Source organism: Carassius gibelio, chromosome B3, assembly GCF_023724105.1.
Source record: "Carassius gibelio isolate Cgi1373 ecotype wild population from Czech Republic chromosome B3, carGib1.2-hapl.c, whole genome shotgun sequence".
In the NCBI taxonomy this organism is placed as follows: domain Eukaryota; kingdom Metazoa; phylum Chordata; class Actinopteri; order Cypriniformes; family Cyprinidae; genus Carassius; species Carassius gibelio.
The window spans coordinates 13332586-13354547 of record NC_068398.1 but is presented as its reverse complement, the minus strand read 5'-3'; the positions used below and the strand labels follow the sequence as shown (position 1 = coordinate 13354547).

At 35.7% G+C, this 21962-nt stretch overlaps 1 protein-coding gene and 1 long non-coding RNA gene across 10 annotated transcripts in view; one reads left to right on the top strand and one right to left on the bottom strand.

Moving 5' to 3' along the window:
- LOC127952401 (uncharacterized) overlaps nt 1-21962 on the bottom strand; it is a 40712-nt gene that overhangs the window by 16041 nt on the left and 2709 nt on the right. The window contains exons 2-3 of one of the 2 annotated variants that reach the window (XR_008152932.1): nt 17458-17575; nt 11961-12097 (exon numbers count right to left, since the gene is read on the bottom strand). This is a non-coding gene — a long non-coding RNA (uncharacterized LOC127952401). Of the gene's footprint in view, nt 1-11960; nt 12098-17457; nt 17764-21962 lie in introns of those variants that run through there. The other variant, XR_008152931.1, reaches the window with a different exon arrangement.
- The window catches only part of LOC127952389 (serine/threonine-protein kinase pim-2-like), a 41493-nt gene continuing 38142 nt past the window's right edge, over nt 18612-21962 (top strand). For 3 of the 8 annotated variants that reach the window (XM_052550799.1, XM_052550800.1, XM_052550802.1), the window contains exons 1-3: nt 18612-18967; nt 19273-19335; nt 19453-19698. In XM_052550799.1, the coding sequence (XP_052406759.1) occupies nt 18700-18967; nt 19273-19335; nt 19453-19698 (577 nt within the window). In that variant the 5' untranslated portion in view covers nt 18612-18699. Of the gene's footprint in view, nt 18968-19272; nt 19336-19452; nt 19699-20244; nt 20308-20398; nt 20494-20593; nt 20645-20786; nt 21166-21268; nt 21446-21962 lie in introns of all 8 variants that reach the window. The other 5 variants (XM_052550801.1, XM_052550803.1, XM_052550805.1 and 2 more) reach the window with 4 other exon arrangements.

Here is a 21962-nt window from a genome sequence, read left to right as displayed (position 1 = left end):
GGGGCTCTAGACTGGACAAGCACCTGCAATTCTGGCCAAATTAAAGATATGTTATGTTTGCACACCATACCCCGTTGAAACCCCAACCCTTCCCATCCCGTCCCATCCCGTCCCATCCAGTCCCGTCCCGTCCCCCCACTCCAGCCCAAAGAACAAAAAGTGGAGCGTGCACTTTCTACAGCACTTGCAACACTAACTGGAAATTAAAATTTAATAATTGTTTTCAAACCTGTTTCTCAAACAAGAACAACCGTGATCGAGACTTCGTGAAAAGCTTCAATAGTATTTTTTGTTCTTTCTGATATTTTTTCACATAAATTTTTTTTTTTCTCTGCATCAAGGCTGCAGAAAGTTACATAAGGAGTTAAAAAATAATTCGAATATTCAAGACTTTTCTTTCTTTCACTAATATTTCAAAAAAAAAAAATATTTCTCCCACAAATATTCTTACAGCAGCTTATTGCAAAAGCACATCTTTTTTTTATCAAATTGTTTTGCCTTTATTTCAACTCATGCAATAATTTCATTCTGGATGCAAGTTATTGCCAAACACCATTTAATTCAAGGTTATGCAAAACAAGCTCTAGCAATAGCACCTGCGGCACATTGTACTGTACTGGAAAGAACATTAAAAATAAATGTAAAAAAATATTATATGATTTCAATAGAGAAAAATCTCTTGGGTCCATCGAAGCTGAGAACGTAGGTATCCATTAACCATTATAAATGTCAGATAAGAGGGTTCAGCTGTGCTCTCGGAAATCCAATTCACTATATTCCCCCTTGATTTAATACTGACCCTGCTCTTTCCACACCTTCAAAATGGACCATATGCCATTTCTGTAAAAATGGTTTCTTTCTCTACTGTGCAGGTGCCCATAGCATGAGGCTGTGAAATCATCTGTCAATCTTGTCTGTGAAAATCTATAACCGAACTCACGTCATACCAGATCAACTTGTTCAACTCTGTAACTTTCACAGGAAAGTGTCTGAAAGGGCATAACTATCCTTGAATATTTCACGCTATGCAAACACCACCAAAATGAATTGCATAACCATTCATTTACCCATGTAGAAATGTAGCATAACCTTAACAGGATGCTTTAGACAACAAAAATAAATTCAAAAACTTGGATATTTGTTTTGAAGAACAAGCCATAATGCTACACCTATTAGACAGGGTTTGTTCACTTCAACTCTTTTGTCTGCAACATTAGATGAAGAGCTTGTTGTGATTCATTCCATCCCCACCAAGCAAAGGGATATGTATGATTAATTTCCAAGGACATCGAACAATTACTCTTGGCTCTGCATCCAAAGGGAAAAGCACATCTAAGTGAGGTGCATTGCATACTCGTTACGAAAAGCAATGCAATCTTTCTGTGTAGGTGTAAAGGAAAGCCTATTTCCCAGAGATCTCTTTGAACAGATTAGATGATAAGCAGTAAGACTCTAGCGAAGATTCTCGTGGGAAATATATTTCTCTAATTATCTGTGGAAATAATAGAGGCTGTATTTTGCTCATGCTTTGGACACCTGCCACCTGACACATCTGTGCATTTTAAATAATGGACAACACTCCAACTGAATGGAGGCAAATTGTTTTCATGCTGTGCCTCGATTAAAAATTATAGATATATTTTAAATCCGACTAAATGCAAATGCAATGCAAAACAGACTTGTGTAGATTGAGAGGCAGGGCATGAAGACATTGTAGCATGTTTCTATACCTCACATTTGTTTTTCTCTACATTTACATCTGTTGTTTACATCTGTAATGATAATTGCAGCACTGCAAGTAAAATAGTTCTTTATTTTGTTTGGGCCAATTTTGGCAAATTGACCACACTTCTTACACTCGGTGTGTACCTGTGTACCTTAGGAACAGCAAGTCAAAATAAATGGTGTACTTTAGTTTAATTAAGGGGACACACAGGCTGACACAGAAGCAGAATGAGCAGTTCGATGCGGAGAGCTCTAGATTGATTATCTCAGTACACTGAGCTGCTGAGAATATAGGAGACCTGCTAAATAAATAATCCACACCAATAATGCAGCAATGAAACTTTAATGTGGTCTCTTTGGTCAAAAAATTGAATGTGTCCATGCTTTTTTACATAATATTTTCTTTAATCTGTTAACTCCAGATGATATTCTTCACTTTGTACAGAGGTGTGATGATGTAATTAACAGCGAATATGTGCAAATAGTCCAATAACTGGGAGTAATAAAAGAGAGTGGAATCTCTCACTCTGAGTTCCCTGGGTATCAAACCCACAACCTTTTGTGCTGTTAACGCAATGCTCTACCACTGAGCCACAGGAATATTAATGGCAGTCTATTAAAACTGACCACCCAGAATGAACTACAAAAACAGTTGTTACGTGTCCATAATAACCCATAGAAAGCGGTTTTCAAACTGTTGTAAACCAGTCCTTTATAAAAACAGCTATGAGCAATATGCAACAAATTTGTCCAACCCAAAACCCTCCAAAAACAAACAAGAAACAGCATTGAATTCCCATAGCTTTAATAAAAACAATAAATGCATTTATGAACGCAAATCATAAATTCTGGATGGCAGCCAGAGGTGGTTTTTAAATATTATGAATAACTGCAGTGCCAGCCATATCTGAACATATAGCAGCAAGTCCCATTTTCTCACACATTCCATGTGATTCTGGCAGTAAACATAAAACGATAAAAAGTCTTCGATTTTCATCCTATATTGCCCACCAAAAGACTGTTTTAAACAGCTGATGATAATCAACTTTAACGAAGTGACAAGGACTTGAACTCACCAGAGGAAGTCTGTGGATAAATGGGAACCAAAGGTTATGGTTCATGGGAATAATAGTTGTTCAGGCAGATACCAGTGAAAAACATGTATAATTGGCATTTAAGGTGGTCAAGCTGGGCAAGACCTTCCTTGGTAATTTAATTTGTCACTCCAGTAGTTTGGCCAGATGGACACGTGTGCCGCACAATCTTCCTCATCTCTCAGCATTAGGTTGCTTATTTGTTTAAGTTTGCTAAAAGATTTGTTTCTATACAATGTAGTTATAAGTCGTATCCTGTAGCAGTCGTCGCTGTTGCTCATGTAACCAGCAGATAATTCCGTAAATCCAAAACAGAATTTCGCAATCCTGTTCCCATATTCTGTTTTAGAACTTAAGCGGATGCACAGAATAGTCACCATTTTCAGAACTGGAGAAAAGACATGTCTAATACGAAATTTTTTTTTGAAACGCTTTAAATCTGTATAATTAGCAAATATGTAGTAGTCTAATTCAGTCTCCAGACTATTTCATTACACTTAAACAAGCATACGCATGCTCACCACTGCACTGCGTATGAGCAGAACATCTGTTTTAATTTGATTGAGAGTAACGAAATCAAAGAACGAACTGATATGACGTCATTTATTGCAAAATCAAGCCGAAAGGAAGTTCATTTTGAGTTCGTTTTGGCAGTTCGAAACAGCTGACCAAAGTTTTCAGCTGTTTCGAACTGCCAAAACGAACTTTCTGGGGGAGTTCGTTTTGGCTCCTGAACACCTTTGACTTTCCATTGGACTGTGGTGGTTACACAATCGGTAGGTGTGTTCTTAAAAACTCCACCTTTTTTGAGGCATAGACAGTCCTAATGGGCCCCCCTACCCTTGAAAATATACATTCCAGACTTTTCAAGGGCCCTCTCTTCCTTTGGGGCCCTGGTAATCATTACTGGTCCAGCGCCCCTGGATATATCTACAACTGTAAGATCGCTCGATGGAAGACTTTAAAGATTCAGAGAAAGCATTTAATTCCTAGAAAGAAATAGAAACAAAGCTTGGTGTCGATGACCTGGAGTTATTCAAAAGCGACGCAGAGAAACATGGGAGGCAAGTTTTCCAAAGCCATGAAAATAATTAAAGGAAAGAGTTAAGTTATGCGGTAGCAAGTACCAAATACATGTGTTTCAAATAAATGTTATGCCATACTGCTGCTGCTGAAAGCGAATTTAAAGGTATACAATAATTGAAATGCCAAACGAACATACAATAATAAACATTTGTTTTTATCAAAAGTAGCCTAAATCATGACACCACATAATATAATATAATATAATACATACAATATAAAAAGGTGTAACAATTTATCCAGTTGAATATAATAAATGAACACCAATAAAATAAAGAAACAAACTCCTACATTTTTTTCCGCATCATGCTAAAGTTTTACAGACTATGTGACATTCACACTTTCCATAAAGGACTGATTATGGTTCTTTTGTATTGCAAACATGATACTTGACTGAACTACAGCTGATCATTATTCTTTTGTCTATAATATGCTGACCATTGGTGTCTACACTTCATCATTTCGTAGTTGTTGTGTTCAGGGGATATGTGCGAGCGTCGTGAGTCATGTTCATTAATCTACACCCCGCCTCCATCAGCACGAGAGTGTTGGAATGTTCGGAAATAGTATACCGTCACTCTCAGCCTTTCAAACATCTTTTTGCCACCAAACAAAGAATGAAAACGGAGTTCGTTTGAAGTCTACCGGGGCCTTACCCAGATAGCACATGTATGTCTGTTAAAGATCTCTTGATCTGGTAAGCATCTGCTGTGTACAAACATCTGAAAGACGTCTGTTATATGTCAGTTTTACATGCCTTCTAAATCATAAACATCTTAAAAGACATCTAATAGACATCTATTTGACATCTGAGAGTTAATGTCCTATAGATGTATTGCAGATATCTTTCAGGTGCAAATAGACATACCTATGAAAGTATGTATGCCATCAATGTAGTCGTCTAAAATGTTTCTGTTGAATGGATTAAGATCTATACACCACCCCTTTCAATCACTCATCTCAAAATGTTATTTGGATCGAGCTCTCTTTTTAGTCAGATTGAGGCAGCATTTCAATTAAGAAGATAATTAATTTTGGACCATGAGACACAGAGTGTACATATGCATGTGTATTTCTATTGCATGGATTTATTAATATTAATTAAATACATGAGAAGGTGCCAAGAGAATATGTTTTTGCAATATTCATTTTATAAAATAAGCACTTTGTGATGAACCCTTCACACACTGCTGAAGATAGAAAGCAGATTAATAAAAGTGTCACAGATTAACACCTACAGTACTTAATTAAATACACATCTAAAGACTTGCAAAAGTTTCTTCAAAATGACATGGGTCTCCGAGCCGGTTTCCACTCAGCTTTGCCCATTGATGTGAGAGTTTGATTTGAGTAGGCTTGAGCCATCCATGAGAGCTCTTGCTTTCTCAAGGACAGGACTGTCACCTGTGCTCTAGCTGCCATCTTTAAATGCATCAGCTCTTCAACATAACAGAAATATATTAACACACTTCATAGAGTCACCCAAATGTCATTTAGTGGAACTGTTGTATCAGTCTGCTCAAAACTTGCACCTTCATGACAGTTAAAACACGAGGTGGTGGTAAGTATGAAAATGAATTCAGAAATAACATTAGAAAACCTTGTGCAGTGAGCATGTTCACTTAAACATGAATAGATGTAGCAATCATGGTTATTAGGGAAAATGACAGCACACTTTAGAGTTTTCTTATATATTTTGTTTTTATTCATGCTCAGGCTTCTGAATGAATTTGTATTCTGCCTTCACAGGCATTTCCAATAATAGTTAGAAACTACTCTAACATCTTAAGAGTAGAATTGATTTTGTGATTTTGTAAAATGACGTTACGAAAATACCAAGCTACTTTCTTTATTATGTTATTTTTATTTTTTTTCAAATGTGTATTTTTATAAAGATTTTTAACTTATCAAACTGTGGGGTACTGTCTATTTATATAAAAAACTATACGTTGCAAATATTACATTTAATTAGGCCTTTGACACAAAGGCACATGGTAGAAAGACTTTCAACAAATGTATTATGAATATAATAGAATTTCCTGATACTATTGTATTTGACACTTTGACTAGATATTCACACACTGTCTGTCAGCGAAGACATGCTAAACTGGAGTGAAAATCAGTCACCCTTGCAGACAAATATCGAAACATATTGCATGGTTCTTATTTGTTGTTCTTACACCTCTTCAACTTCTTACTAAATAATCTGGTTTTGCATTAACCTCCCACGAGACGCTATTCAGAAGTAATTCTGAAGGCTACTAGCCAACTGTTGCAGCTAAAGATATGTACAACATGTTCTTTTAATTCAACCCTTAATTGAAAGCCATTTATCTCACATTCCTTTCATTTTCAACTGAAAGCCAGGACCATAACATTACACCCTACAATCTTCTCTTTTAAAATAAATAATTAACAGCTCCATAATTATTTACTGCCTTCAAACTAGTTTCCCAAGCTTCACCTGACACTATGTCTGCATATAGAGAGCATCAAGTCATAGTTTCAAAATAAAGTGTCATCAAAGCCTGTATAAAATCTCTCCTTGATCTTTTGAAATGAAGGCGTTTCATGTATTATGTAACATGATGTAAGTTCTCGCTCCTCTCCCTAAAAAGACCTTCTGTTCAAGCTAAGCTTCACAAATGGCTTAGAAAAGACTTGCAGTCCTTCTGAAAGATCTCAGTGTCCCAACGCTAAGGTTTATGTGACGTATATTCGAAATGATTGTTCTGTGAACTATTGAACCTGACAGTTAACTTGCAGTATAGCCTACTGTTATTCACTCGTGAAAACAGCAGCCAATCAGTTTACAGTGATGTGCAGCAAACAAACATTAGATTTTTAGCCGTAGGGATCAGGGAGGAGATGGAAGTCTGTCATGTAAAATGAATGACTGGTGCACAAAAGCTTGACTTCTATGATATGACCTTTTTAAATGGTTACGGTTTTGAAAAGCCACCGTAAATGTAATTTCCAGCTCTGCATCTGGTATTCTGTATTCAAGGTCCTCTCACTTCAACTTTTCAATTGTTCATCTTACTGTATATCTACAATCTTTTGTGGAGTGAATGTTTTCTTTTCTAAGCCATGGGACATTTCTGTGTGCAGACGAAAGAAAATATCTATTCTCTGAGAATCCATCAACAATCTTAACATAATTTGTTTTTGAAATACTTTTAAGACTGATGTCTGCATAATGCATGTGAAATGTGCATATTTGGAGGCCTCAGATATTTCGCTTTATATTCAGGGAGAATTTGCACAAAAATTAAGCAGTTTCACCTTATGGAAAGCCAGAAATCAATGACAAATTACTTCTAGAGCTGAACTTCAATGGCAGATGTTTATTATCAGCCTGAGTGGATTCTATCACTTCACTCCTCCATCATGGAGGTAATAAAAAGAAGTGTCTCCTTGAACTCGACTGATTCAAAGAACCAACGTTATCAACTTCTTGATCTATGATGTTACCTTAATAGAAGAAACCATGCTTCTGAAACTGGGTAACTGAATATTTCTGGCCAATACTGTGGGGGAAATGAGATCAAAGAAAAAGAAACACACACACACACACACACACACAGAGAGAGAGAGAGAGAACATTGCAGTAGAGCTTTCTGATTCAAGGAGGTCCAGTCCATAGCTGGCTTTGACAGGTTGACAGGTGGAGTGACAGCAGTTGTCACATTGCAAACAAAGGGTTTGTGTGTTTATGATGGTTTGTGTACCTATTGCCACAAGTACGGCTTTGAGATGCAGGTTGTACATATCTTGGAACAACAACAAAAAGCACTACCAGCGAGGATGCACAATGGCAGCATATTAGTGTTTTTAGGCCAACCTGCCTGCATAGTCTCTCTTATGTGGTGAACATCTATTACATTTCTGAATTAATCCCAGGTACAACCACCTGATACGGTCAAAGAATGAAATAGAGGTGGTCAATTCAGATCCTTCTTAAATAGTTTGCCATTATTTCCTATGAAAAACAATGAATAAAAGTCACATGCAACCAAACTGCATTATGTATTTTATTTATTACAAAATAAATGTAGTCATAATTCATTAGTTGCAGAGAAAAAAAAGTATAATTAAATTACAGTTATGAAAATGTTAACAATTATAAGGGGGTTACATCTGAATATTTCCTGCAGTAAGCTAGAGTATGTTTAATAATATTGGTTGCTTCGCCTGTTTTGGATGTGTAGGATGCCTCCTGTCATTTAATAGCCATGTAGTAAAGACATGCTGATGCTTATGGCTGGTTTTCTTGTTTGAATTTGCAGCACACCACATCTGCTAAACATCAACCCACATGGACACTGAAATATAGGCTACAACCTGTCTGAGAGTTGCCACCATGGCAAGTGTTCAAATTAACTCCATTGTTGTATTTTTAAAAATTAGAAAAAGTTAAAAAAGATACTAAAGTCTGATTTTGTGGCGGCTGTGCTTTAAATTAAATCATTATAGCCTAAATCTGAAGGATTTTGAAAGGCTGACAGGAATTTGTGTTGAGTATCCTAGGCCTACTTTAAGGTTCATTCCTGTTTTTTTAAAAATTTTTAATGATTATTAACCATTGAAAACATTTACTAGATAATCAAAAATCAAATGCAATCAGTCGCATTACTTTAAAAAACGTAATTTAAATAGTTACACTACTAATATAACATTATGCATAGGGTAACTTGTAATCTGTAACCTATTACATTTCCAAAGTAACATTCCTCATATAAAAGACATCATACAGATATTATGGGTTTAGGATTATTAGCAACGTCACCGCACATTTATTTCCAAACCGGCGTGATGCGTGCAAGAACAACGTAATATATTGTTGCCATGTCACGTCTATTTCAGCATAAGCTCAACTAAACATCACTTTGCAGTGCATTTATATAGCTCTTTCAACAGACCACATGGCCATCCAAAGCGCTTTACAATTTGCCTCACATTCACCCATTCACTCACTCATTCACACACCTACTGCGGTGTCTACCATTCAAGGAGCCATCCAGCTCTTCGGGAGCAGCTGGGGTTAGGTGTCTTGCTCAAAGACACCTCGACACTTGGTCAGGTGGAGCCGCCGATTGAACCACCCACCTTCCGGTTTGTAGACAAGCTACATGAACCATTGAGCCACTGCCGCCCCATTATTAATAATAATAATAATAATAATAATAATAATAATTCACCATTGCCACTTTTTTACATGAGACTAAAGAAGGTCTACAGGTTTTTCAAACCAACATGAAAAGGCCTAAGAACTTGATAGAATGCATTTAAAGATTTTCTTTATATGACGCTTTGCCTGTGATCTCAGAAGAACAGAAGACCTCAGCTGACACTATTCTACCGTCTCACGCAAGGCTGAATTAGAATGACCATTTTCTCCCACAGCGGTGCTTTAAATGCTTTTGAGGTGCCTTAATATGTCCTGCTGTGATGACACTCACCTAAAAAGACACTACTGTCATAAAATTCAGTCTGAGCCTCCTTTTAGTCTAGAAACATATTATAACTCATTTTTATTGTGATATATATATATATATATAAAATAAACACATTACATTTACATTCATTTAGCAGACGCTTTTATCCAAAGCGACTTACAGATGAAGACAGTGGAAGCAATAAAAAACAACAAAAAGAGCAATGATATATAAGTGCTATAAAAAGTCACAGTTAGGTTAACACAGTACACGTAGGATGGGTTTTTAACTAATATAATAAATAAAAGGAAAACAGATAGAATAAAAAAAAATAAAAGAATAGAGCAAGCTAGTTAAGAGGTCTTTACACATACACACACACTTGCAGAACGCAAGCTTCTAGAGGGCACATAAGTCTTTTTATTAAGAATTTAGGTAAATGGGTGCAGAGGCAGTGGTAGTTTGTAGGCAAACATCAATGCCTTGAATTTTATGCGAGCAGCTATTGGAAGCCAGTGCAAATTGATAAACAGAGGTGTGACGTGTATTCTTTTTGGCTCATTAAAAATTAATCTTGCTGCCGCGTTCTGAATTAATTGTAAAGGTTTGATAGAATTGGCTGGAAGACCTGCCAAGAGGGCATTGCAATAGTCCAGCCTGGACAGAACAAGAGCTTGAACAAGGAGTTATGCAGCATGTTCCGAAAGAAAGGGCTTGATCTTCCTGATGTTGAATAAAGCAAATCTGCAGGATCGGACAGTTTTATCAATGTGGTCTGAGAAAGTCAGCTGATCATCAATCATAACTCCAAGGCTTCTAGCTATACATAATAATATATAATAAAATCATTTGAATAAATAAAATCAAAAAAAATCTTTTTTTTATCTTACAATTTGCGCTGTGGGTTGTACCATTAGCGAGGGGGTGTGCCGCAGACTGTTTCACAAATGCTTAACGTGACTTAATGTATCCTAGTAAAACAGTGACACCGGAGGACAGACCTTATTAATAATAAACATATAGGCTACTATTTACAGACAAGCAGAATAGCCCAGAACATGAAAGCAAATTGGCGAAACTGCACATTAAGTGATTGGTGCCCTACTGAAAACCTAAAGAAAATACGGGGCTCAACGAATGAAGACAAGACAGTGGTATATATTAAATAGCCCAACTCTGTATATTTATTAATACAATGTATTAAGTATAGGTAGGCTATTTTCTAAACTGTTATCCTCCATAGGCTTAACTGAAGAAGACTATGTAAAAGTAGGCCTATGGCTAAATTCGGTATACACATTATTAATGTTGCAAACTATATTGCCTTGTGCCTACTGGGAAGCAGAAGTTTTATTAAATCACATTAAAATGTCAAACCCAGTGTCTTCATTCACTCTGCCACAGTCAGTACGAGAGAGTGAAATACACAGGTTATAGCTGCACATCTAGAAACAATGCTAGATTGTTTTTTCATTGCACTTTTATAGTTAGTTATTTATTTCTTTTCACAATCTGACATAAGGGAAGGGAGTTCTCTTCCTGCAGTTGTGTAAGTACTGCAGCACTGACAGTCATTTGTAAGCATGCCAGGACACCAGCAATCAGACATCTTTTCTTTTTTTACACAAGTAAAGGCAATCCTCTTTCCTCAGCAGATCATACAGCAGCTCTACCAGAGCAGCATAATTGATAACCTTTGAATAGCAAGTGGTCAATCCCAAGAGGGACTGCATAATGGCTGTATCTTAAGGAGATGGAGGAGGAGCAACTCTGACTGCCACCACATGGTCAAGGTTTGGGTGAAGGCCAGGAGAAATAGCAGTGCATCAGAGATTGCATTACATACTTTCTGTGCACGGCGTTCTGACTCTTCCATCTTGTGTCAGTCCACTGCCATGTGAAAGCCTTACAATGTTACAATGTGCATTGTTGTCGAAGCAGGGAAACAGAATCAAAAGCAACACAGTAGAAATGTTGGCACCCCTTCCCACTTAACATAAATGGCTTCCAGAGTGGCTATTTCATTTGGGTGCAAAACTGCATTGGCAACTTCACATTGTCCCTCTGTATAGCACCCCTACAGATCCCAACAAATGTCTATTTTTATAACATGCTCATATGTGAATGGCAAAGCTGGACATGGACATTCAAACCTATCTATACCATTTTCCCAACAAATATTTATTGTTTTGTATAATTTTTACAGAAAATAAAAAACCCTTTGAAACTCATGTCATACATGATTTAAAAAATAATGTAGACAGCCCAATATGTTTTATGTTTTTATATCACTTTAAAGAAAAGGCGTCATCTCTGGTTTGTTTATTTCCTCTAAAGGACCCTCAAAAAAAATGTTAATACATTTACTACACAAGTTGCAGGGACTCATTAAAGAATGCATTGTTCGATCTACATTTATTTTACTACATTTTCATTTTAATTAGTCTTCACAAAAGATTGAGTAGCTCTAATAGCCCCCATGATAGACATAAATCATTGATCCAAGCACTTGTACTTTCCATAATTAATTCCCTTTAGTTCTCTGCGCGCAAACATGACATCACACCACAATTAGTACAAGCATAAAGGCCAATCTGATGTGTCAGGATTTAAAACATACTTGTTCTGCTTGTCTTTCTCCGTATCCTGTGGTCTCCTAGCAGCTGAAAGCACGAGATGTCCATGTGCTTATTCTCATATCATCGATCCCTTCTAGACTGAATGACCTTGTGTGAATTAGAAACGTCCCCTGACTCCCTGCAATGAGACAAGAGCAGCATCGATGTGCTAAAAGTACTAAAATGGACATATTTTTCCTAATGCCCAGAGGACTACTCCATTCACAAGACCTCTGTTGATCCTTTGTGGAACAGGGAAGATGCGATTGATTTTAGGCTTGTTGTATGCACAACAGAGAGCTGATACATGAGAATTAAAGCATGAACCAAACAGAAGAACTCCATTATTACAGTTCAGTACTTTTGTCTTGTTAATCAATTAGCGATTCAGTTATTAGCACATGGTTATGAATATAATAAGGTACAGTACTTGGTGTGGTGCTCCACGGCTGCATAATTAACACATAATTTCCCAAATGAATTACTGAGCAGGGATTACTGAATAATTCAGACAGAAAATAAAATTTCTGGCATTCGCAGAAGGGAAGAGAGGAGCAAACAGAATACATTCAAGCTCAAACAAGGCTTGCAGTAAGACAAAAAAAAAACTTTTCTGAATGTTTTTAAATTGGGAGTCAGTAAAAAAAAACTGTTAGACAACAAACAAAGGGAATATCAACATGTCTTCAGCATTTCAACTAGGGGTGCTCCGATCAAGATTTTTGAGGCAGATCAACGATCAACAGAAAGCAGTATCTGCCGATACGATCAACGATTTTACTACTTTTAGTGATGATCCATATTTGATATATATGATCCAATCAAGATTTTTAGACATTTATTTATGAAAATTTATTCCTCTCTTAGGTGTCTCTTGTGAGAGGATTTTTTTTTCTTTTGAGGATTGGAGGGGGCCATTCTTTTTTAATATATACATTTAACATTTTAAATGTTTGATCGTGCACTGTATTTTTGTTTGTACAATCTTGTAATTGTTGCACAATAGCTTATACAGTGCAAGCCTGATTTAATGAGCTGTATATGAGGTTCACACATACTCTTTTTGCAGTGTCTATGGAGTCCATGTGTGGTACAGAAGCAGCACAGACTGTGCTTTTACACACAAGTCTGCTCCTGATCCTTGGCTGTTTACTATGGAAAGCCTTTTTGACATTTATTCTTTAAGCTGTACTAGTATCTTTTTCCAAGTTACTAGTACTTATTTTTTAGATACTAGTATCTTTTCCATTAAGTACTAGTACTTATTCATTAGGTACTAGTGCTTATTCTTTCGGTACTAGTGCTTATTCTTTAGGCACTAGTGTCTTTTGTAAAGTTACTAGTACTTAATCATTAGATACTAGTACTCAATCATGAGATACTAGTACTTATTCATTAGATACTAGTGCTTATTCATTAGGTACTAGTACTTATTCATTAGATACTAGTACTTATTTATTAGGTACTAGTATTTATTAATTAGATACTAGTACTTATTGATTAAATACTAATACTTATTTATTAGATACTAGTATTTATTTATTAGGCACTAGTACTTATTCATTAGATACTAGTACTTAATTCAATAGTGACTAGTAACTTTTATATTGTTACTAGTAACAAATTTAAATTTTTTGCTATTGACTTCTATGGGGATCCATCATTGAGATATCAACTATTGAGTTTTGACTAGTATGTATTCCACTAGTGACTAGTACTTAATTTTTATGTACTAGTAGTTATTCATTAGGTTCTAGTGTGTATTTTTTAGATACTAGTACTCATTCATTAGATACTAGTACCTATTAAATAGACACTAGTACTTATTCATTAGATACTAGTACTTATTATTAGATACTAGTTCTTATCAATTAGATACTAGTACTTATTTTTTAGATACTAGTACTTATTAATTAGGTACTAGTGCTTATTTATTAAAAACTAGTTGTCATTCATTAGATACTAGTACCTATTAAATAAATACTAGTACTTATTTAATAGATACTAGTAAACATTTATTAGATACTAGTACTCATTCTAAATGTTACTAGTATGATTTTTTATTTTACTAGTAATTTTTTTTGTTGAACTCTACTGTAGCCATTTGGACTAGTCATAACATAAGATGAGTGAAAAGGCAGATCTGACTAGTAAGATAAGAATAGTTACTAGTAGTGATTAAAAAAGGTACTAGTGTCTAAAGAATAAGAACTGGTACCTAATGAATAACTACTAGTATCTATTAAATAAGAACTAGTATCTAATGAATAAGCACCAGTATCTAAAACATAAGTACTAGTATCTAATGAATACTTACTAGTAATATTTAAATAGATACTAGATACAATTGCAATAATTCCTAGTCAGAAATTAAAAGATGATATCAAAAACAGAATAACTCCGAGTCCCTGTTCGTTTGGAGATATCTTCAACCTCATTAAGAACTAGTAAGAATGCATTTGGAGATATCTTCATTTAAGCAGGTCATTACATAAACATGAGTACCTCTCCACCGTCCAATCAGAGTTCACATGGTAATGCAACACGCAGAATAAATTTGCATTAGGATTGCGTTTTAAACTTTATTCTCATAAAAATACGCGCGATGGTTTGAAGAGCAGAGATAAAAGCATATATTGTCACAGTAATTGTTTATTTTCATCAAGTTTCATCAGTAAAACGTCTATCTGAATGTTATCCAGCTACATCTACAGCAAAGCTGAGTTTCCTGGAACTTCATCAGTGAGTCTCACTTGTAGAGTTTCTGCGCGAGGGGCGCCCTCCGGCGACGAGTATGAATTAAAAATAAATTCATTGAGTACTCATTATTGCTTGCAAAATCCTAATTTGAGTAAAAATAGCTAAAATAATTAAGAACGTTCTACTATAGAAGTGTGCATTTTTTTTGCAGCTATATTTATATTTAGTCTTGTATAGGCTTCTCAGTTTTGTATATTATAGTAAAATAGTGTTATTACAAAAGTAATGTTCCTTATTTTGTTTAGTGTTTTTATTTAGAATTAATAACCATAACCATTATTAGTTTTATTGATATATATATATATAGATATATATATATATATACTAAAAAATAAAAAACATTGGGCAAAATTGTGCAGTCCTTCAAGTACAGCAAACCTGGTGTTTTATTATTATAATTTTTTATTAATACCTTTTGGCCTTCTTTTCAAATAAAGAAAATGTTTGTCTGAAAACCACAAGGTTTGGATTTTGTCACACTGTCTAGTCTCTGTTTCCCTGGGTGTCCACTAGTGGGCTCACTTCCCCTTAGGCACTTCACCATAGGCACTAGAATTCCTCTAGTCTGGGCCTGTCTTCACAGTAATTGCACTGCACGAATCGTCACAGATTTTGGGTGCCCTGTACAGAATATTAATGTAAAAACATTCATTGTCTGCAGCACCAGTGCTACAGTCATGCCCAAAAATATGGACAGCTTTGGTATATATGTATGATGATAAAGAAGGCTGTGAAAATTAATCTGCATTGTTAATCCTTTTGATCTTTTATAAAAAAAAAAATCTAAAAATTCTAACCTTTCATTGAATAATAAGAATTTAAAATGGGGGGAAATATTATTATAAAATAAATATATTTTTCTCTAATGCACATTGGCCAAAATTAAGGACACCCTTTTATTGAATTATTCTTTAAACCTCCATTTGCCAGTTTAACAGCTCTACAGTTCATTTTCTGTAGGGTTCAGGTCAGAGGACTGGAAAAGGCTATAGCAGAAGCTTGGTTTTGTGCTCAGTGACCCATTATTGTGTTGTTTTTGAGGTTTGTGTTTGATTGTGATCCACACATGGTCATTATAAGATTTCTAACAGAGTCAGTCACTTTTTGTTTTTTTATCTGTTGGTATTTCATATAATCAAAGATGCCATGTGTCTAAACAAGATGTCCAGGACCTCCAGCAGAAATATAGGCACACAACATCAAAAATGGGGGAAAAATAGGAAAATAACAGCTAATACAATTGGTGTCGTATCTACATCCTGCCAGCAGAGGTCACTCAAAGACCATTAAACACATTAGGCTACTATATTTATGAAATTACAGTTAAAAAAACGGACAAAAATACGTTTTCAATGTGCTTGTGTAAAAAAATAATTGTTTCTTTTCTATTTGGTTTTCTAAAAAAAAAAGTACATCCATCTCCTTGTTTCTGTTTCCTGATTAATCTCTCTCCTATATGTTGTTGGCTCATTAATATTCAACATACAATTACCATACTGGGCAGAAATGCTAATTTAAAAAGTACTAGTATCTATTAATTTCAGGATATCTCTGGTCTAAAAAGTCACTAGTAACTAAAAAATAAGTACTAGTTCTATTTTTTGTTAACACGGGAAGTTTAATTAAATACTAGTCACTATTGGAATAAGTACTAGTATCTAATGATTAAGTACTAGTATCTAATGAATAAGTACTAGTAACTTTACAAAAGACACTAGTACCTAGAGAATAAGCACTAGTACCTAAAGAATAAGCACTAGTAGTTAACGAATAAGCACTAGTACCTAATGAATAAGTACTAGTACTTAATGGAAAAGATACTAGTGTCTAAAAAATAAGTACTAGTAACATGAAAAAAAGATACTAGTACAGCTTTTAGAATAAATGTTAAAAAGGCTTTCCATAGTTTACCACAAACACAACATTTATCCATTATTTTGGACATTATATTGTTACTCAAAATGCTTTTTCAACATTGTGATTATTTTTTTACACCATACATTAATACAATCTTTCATCAATTATTCAATGCTTTATACTTTTGCATTTACTTTTAGATTTATATAAGTTGCTAAAGTAAAACATTTAAGCTACTTTTCTATACGTTATCACAAACATTCTCAATTAAAACTTAACATTGACAGAAACAGCTCTACTGCGTTTTATTTTGCATTTAAATCTTTATTACAGCAATCCTGCGGTTCATAAAGAACTGTAATTATGAACTTTAAAATTATTACCTTGTTTATCTTAAAGTGCTCTTTTCCTTTAAACCTAGCCAAAAAAAAAAAAAACGTAGCCTATGTGTTGGCTGTGAAACAAAGCATGTTTATATTTACCGCAAACAATCCGCTGTTACTTTAATTCGGCGCGTGCAGCACAGCAAAAAGAGAAAATATATATATCTGCACTGCTGCTGACGCACGGCTAATTAACTCACTGCCAGACCGCAACCATGTGAACGCTTTAACCCGTTAACATGAGCACGGAAAAAATACGCACCACATACACACTGCAAACAGAGTAATGTGAACATGGCAATATTATGTGTGTGTGCTGCAAGTGTGCATGAACGCACAGCCTTCACGAAAACGTTTGATCACTGAATGGCTTAAACACTGGAAAGAATTAAAAAGAAAAAATGCTAATTCAAAATGTCTCTCAAAAAATATGTCTCACAGAAACTTATTCAAATTGCTTTATCGGTTATTTAATTGAGAAATATGAATTGTATCTCACCTAAAGCATTATAATTATTTCACCCACGCCGCACCGTCTCACTTGAGTCACTTCGTGTCGAGCCAAACCTCTCACGGCAAGCACCACGTCATCTTGAGATCAGTTTTATGAGATCAGCCTTTTTAGAGACCGCCGATCAATCATCACAAAGTGATTATCGGCCGATTGTGATCGGTAGCTGATCAATCGAAGCACCACTAATTTCAGCATTGTGAATTTGAAAAGGATGATAATCTGGACGGATGATGCAGAGTTTCATTGGCTCTCCATTTTGCAGCATTTATTAGCATCCAGGTCAAGGGTGTGGGCTCTTTCATTTGTGGAGAAATTATACAGGTCAAAGAGGGTCAGCGAAAGGTCATAGTACACATTATCATTTTAAATGAATAAACATGGCTGCAAGTGGCAATCATCATGACGATTTGGACTCGTGCCATGTATCTTTCCAAATGCTGTGTATTTTTACAGCAAAGTTAGGGCTTGATGAAATAGCTAAAATAATTCCAAAAATGTCTGTCAGTCATATTGAGGCAGGTTTATTTTGTTTACAAAATATTAAAACAAAGATATACATTTTGAAGTTTTTGATTTGGGGGGGGGGGGGGCGCTAAAAAGCACTAATGCAAAGTTAGGCTATTAGCAAAATTGTAAATTTCCACAAAATCTGCAGAAAGATACAAACTTAAAAAAGAAAAAATTGTACTATAAGTCTTTTTAACAGTAGAATTAAAGTAGCCATCATATATATATATATATATATATATATATATATATATATATATATATATATATATATATATATATATATATATATATATATACATCTTCACTGTGTGAACTATTAAAGCTATTAAAGTTACTCAGACAAAATCACTGACTTTTCTTGACACAGACAGGAGAGGGTATTTAAGGTCGCTGTCACTTTAAGATTGTTGTGATTTCCAACTTAACGTTAACCGCTGTGTTTACACAAATTTACAAGGTTTTATCTTATGTCACTTTAATGTGATAAAACAGCAAATTATATCGTTAGTAAACTTCACTGGATATGAATGTTATCGTTCGAAAGGACCAGTTGAGTTTTTTTTTTTTTTTTTTATTCCATTCCGCGCGAGCCTTTATGACGTCACACTTCGCCGTTGAAGGTATTTAAAGCCACGAAACTCTGCTGATTTTGTACTTTGGAGTCTCGAGAGTAACGTACTTGGTAGCGACTGTTAGCGACTGACAAACGGTGTTATCATGGGACTGCTTTCTAGACTAAAAAAAGCGACTGGTTTGGAGAGTGTACGAGAACCCTGTGTACACCCCAAAGACTCCCCCATCATGACGGAGAACCGTCAACCGGCGCCGGTTGGTGCTCTTGAGACCGATGTAGGGAGAAAGATGAAGAGCTTCTGGAAGTGGGCCGCTCTTCACTTTGTTTCCCGCAGAAAGGGAACATATGACCTGGCCAAAGCTGAGGAGAAATACGGGATAGAGGCAGAAACACAGTGGAGAGATAACGATGGTACACTCACATCAAAAACTGATAAATCACTGAATATTCAGTAACAAGAGTTTCTGTTATTCCCTATTATCATTATTATAACATAAAATAATTATAAAAAATGATCACTATCCCAAAACACTGCTGTAATTATCACAGCAAACATTTTAGAGTAACAGGAAACATATATTTTTTTAAGTTTTAGTTTAAATTGTAGGATATAAATTCAATTCAGACCTACTCCTAAATCAAGAACAGACATAATTTGAGTATGTCATATTTTACTTTTTTTTATTTTTATTTTTTTTATTTAATTGATATTATAGATCCAGCTCCTGGAGACCTCCTTGATGCTGAAGAACAGCAGAAACACAGCGTCCTGGACAAGAGTAAGATTAATACATATATGAGAATTAGGAAATGTTATTATGATTTATTTTGTACTGGATCAAATTAACATGTAAACTTGTATTTCATATTTACCACAATTGTTTGTCTGTTAATAGACCAGAGTGAACTCTGTGTACATCCTAAAGACGGCCCCATCACGTCAGAGAGCCGTCATCCTCCTCTGTCTGTTAGTGCTGCTGAGATTGATGAAGGGAGAGAGGAGGAGGAGAAGAAGAAGAAGAAGAGCTTCTGGAAGTGGGCCACTCATCACTTTCCTTGCAGTGGAGCTGGAAGATATAATCTGTCCGAAGCCGAGGAGAAATGCTGGAAAGAGGCGGGAACACAGTGGAGAGATAGCGATGGTACAGTCACAAAAACATGTCATGATGATGCAAATATTGATAAATGACTGATTCTTCAATTACAGAAACATAATTAAGAAAAAGAAAAACACTGCTAACATTATCACACCAAACATTTTAGAGTAAATGCCTGTTCACAACAAGGCCGATAACTACAAAGATAATGATACAGATATAGTTCTAAAAATTAAAAAAGTTCAGCAGAGTTCACACCGCAGCTATAATGAAAAAGAGAAACAATATCGTTGGAATCACTTTCAGAACAAATTTTCTTTTTTTCCAGCTGATGAATTATAAAATCACTGACAGCCAATCAGAATCAATCCTGCTGTGACGAACTTGAGAGTTTAACAATAATGTCCGCTGGTGTGGACGCAAATAACGTTATCTTTATAGTTATCATTCTTTGTGTGAATGGGCTGAAACAGTTTAGATATGTTATGTTTTTTGGGATGTCAATTCATAAACGTTCCTAAAGGAAGAACCACATTAGTTTGTGTGTGTAATATTTAACTCATTGTTTATTTGATTTGATTCCTATTATAGATCCAACTCCTGAAGACCTCCTTGCTGCTAAGGAACAGCAGGAACACAGCGTCCTGGACAAGAGTAAGATTAATAAATGGCTGAAAATGTTATCATAACTTATTTTAAAAAATGTATATAATTGTATTTCATACTATTGTTTGTCTGTTAACAGGCCGTATTTGCAGGCAATATGAAATCGGCTGCAAGCTGGGTGAAGGAGGGTTTGGCTTTGTGTATGAAGGGACCCGCCGCAAGGATGGACTTCAGGTTTAAATTTTTTTGTTGTTTTACTGTCAAAACTTTGCATTCATTGTTTATGACTGTACGCAGCACATGCTAATTGTTAACTCTTTGTTTTGTTGATCAGGTGGCTATAAAGTTTTCAAATAAGATGCCAACCACGACATCTATCAGAGTGGTGAGTATACTGCACTCTCTGTGTTATTGCCTTTTAGTAATTGTTTTCAATCTATAACATCTTATATTAATGTTAATAAGACTAAAAATGAGCTTTCAGTAGGCAAACCATTTTGATTTGTGAACAATTTTCTGTCTGTTAGCCTGGTCATCTCAAACGTCTGCCAATGGAGATTGGCCTGATGCTCATGGCCAACAATGGACCCAGCGTTTCCCAGATCATTAAGCTGCTTGACTGGGAGGATGACAAAGATCACTACGTGATAGTCATGGAGCGACCAGTGCCTTGTGTGGATTTGTTTAGTTTTTTGAAACTCTGTGGAGGAAGCCTTGATGAGGGCAAGGCACGATGTATTATGTTGCAAGTCATTGAAGCCGCTAAAACTTGCTGTGATCGTGGCGTCTTCCATCATGACATAAAACTACAAAACCTTCTGGTGAACCAGGACACCATGGAGGTCAAATTAATTGACTTCGGGTGTGGTGCAGTCATGAAGAAATCTGCCTTCAAATCCTTTAGTGGTATGTGTTATGAAGTGCTTTATTAATTATCTCACAGAAACACATCTTATATGCACTCAACATGCTGCCGTCATTGATTAAACATCAGACATCTTTCCTGCAGGCACGAGAACGTACTGTCCACCTGAGTTCGAAGCCAAAGGCATGTGCCATGCAAAGCCGACCACAGTGTGGACTCTTGGGATTCTTCTGTTCGTAATGGTGTGCGGCCATTTTCCCACATACCTCGATGTGAGCTTGATCAGTCAGAAAAGCTGGATCAGGCTCATCCTGACACATGGTGAGATCTTCATCAAACAACATAGAAGGACCATTTGAATTCTAAATCATACAAAAAAGACCCATGGCTTGACAGAGAGCAGGTGTAAATTAAACGTTTATAATCAAACATCTCTCTCTTTTTTTCTCTTCACAGAATGCTGCCAGATGATTTGTGATTGTCTGCATCAGGATCCACAGAAGAGACTCAGTCTGGACGAGATGCATCTCCACGACTGGTTTAAGGTACAGCGTCTAAGACTAGTTAAGCTTTTTGTTGGTTTAGTTTGATCATCCGTCGCCATGAACTTAAGATCAATTTTCTCTAAATGTAAAGTATTTAGACAAAAAATGCCGATTTATCTTTTTTTTCAGTACACGAAGTAAAACACAAAGAACCTCAGAAAACAACTCCTGTGATGGCCACCCTGTTGTTCTCAGGCAGCTTTGCGTCTGGCGGACTGACCATCAGTCCACTCCGGCCTTAGCGTATTACAGGCCTGCAAGTCCTCGTAGCATCTGCCGACTTGACTTTTAAT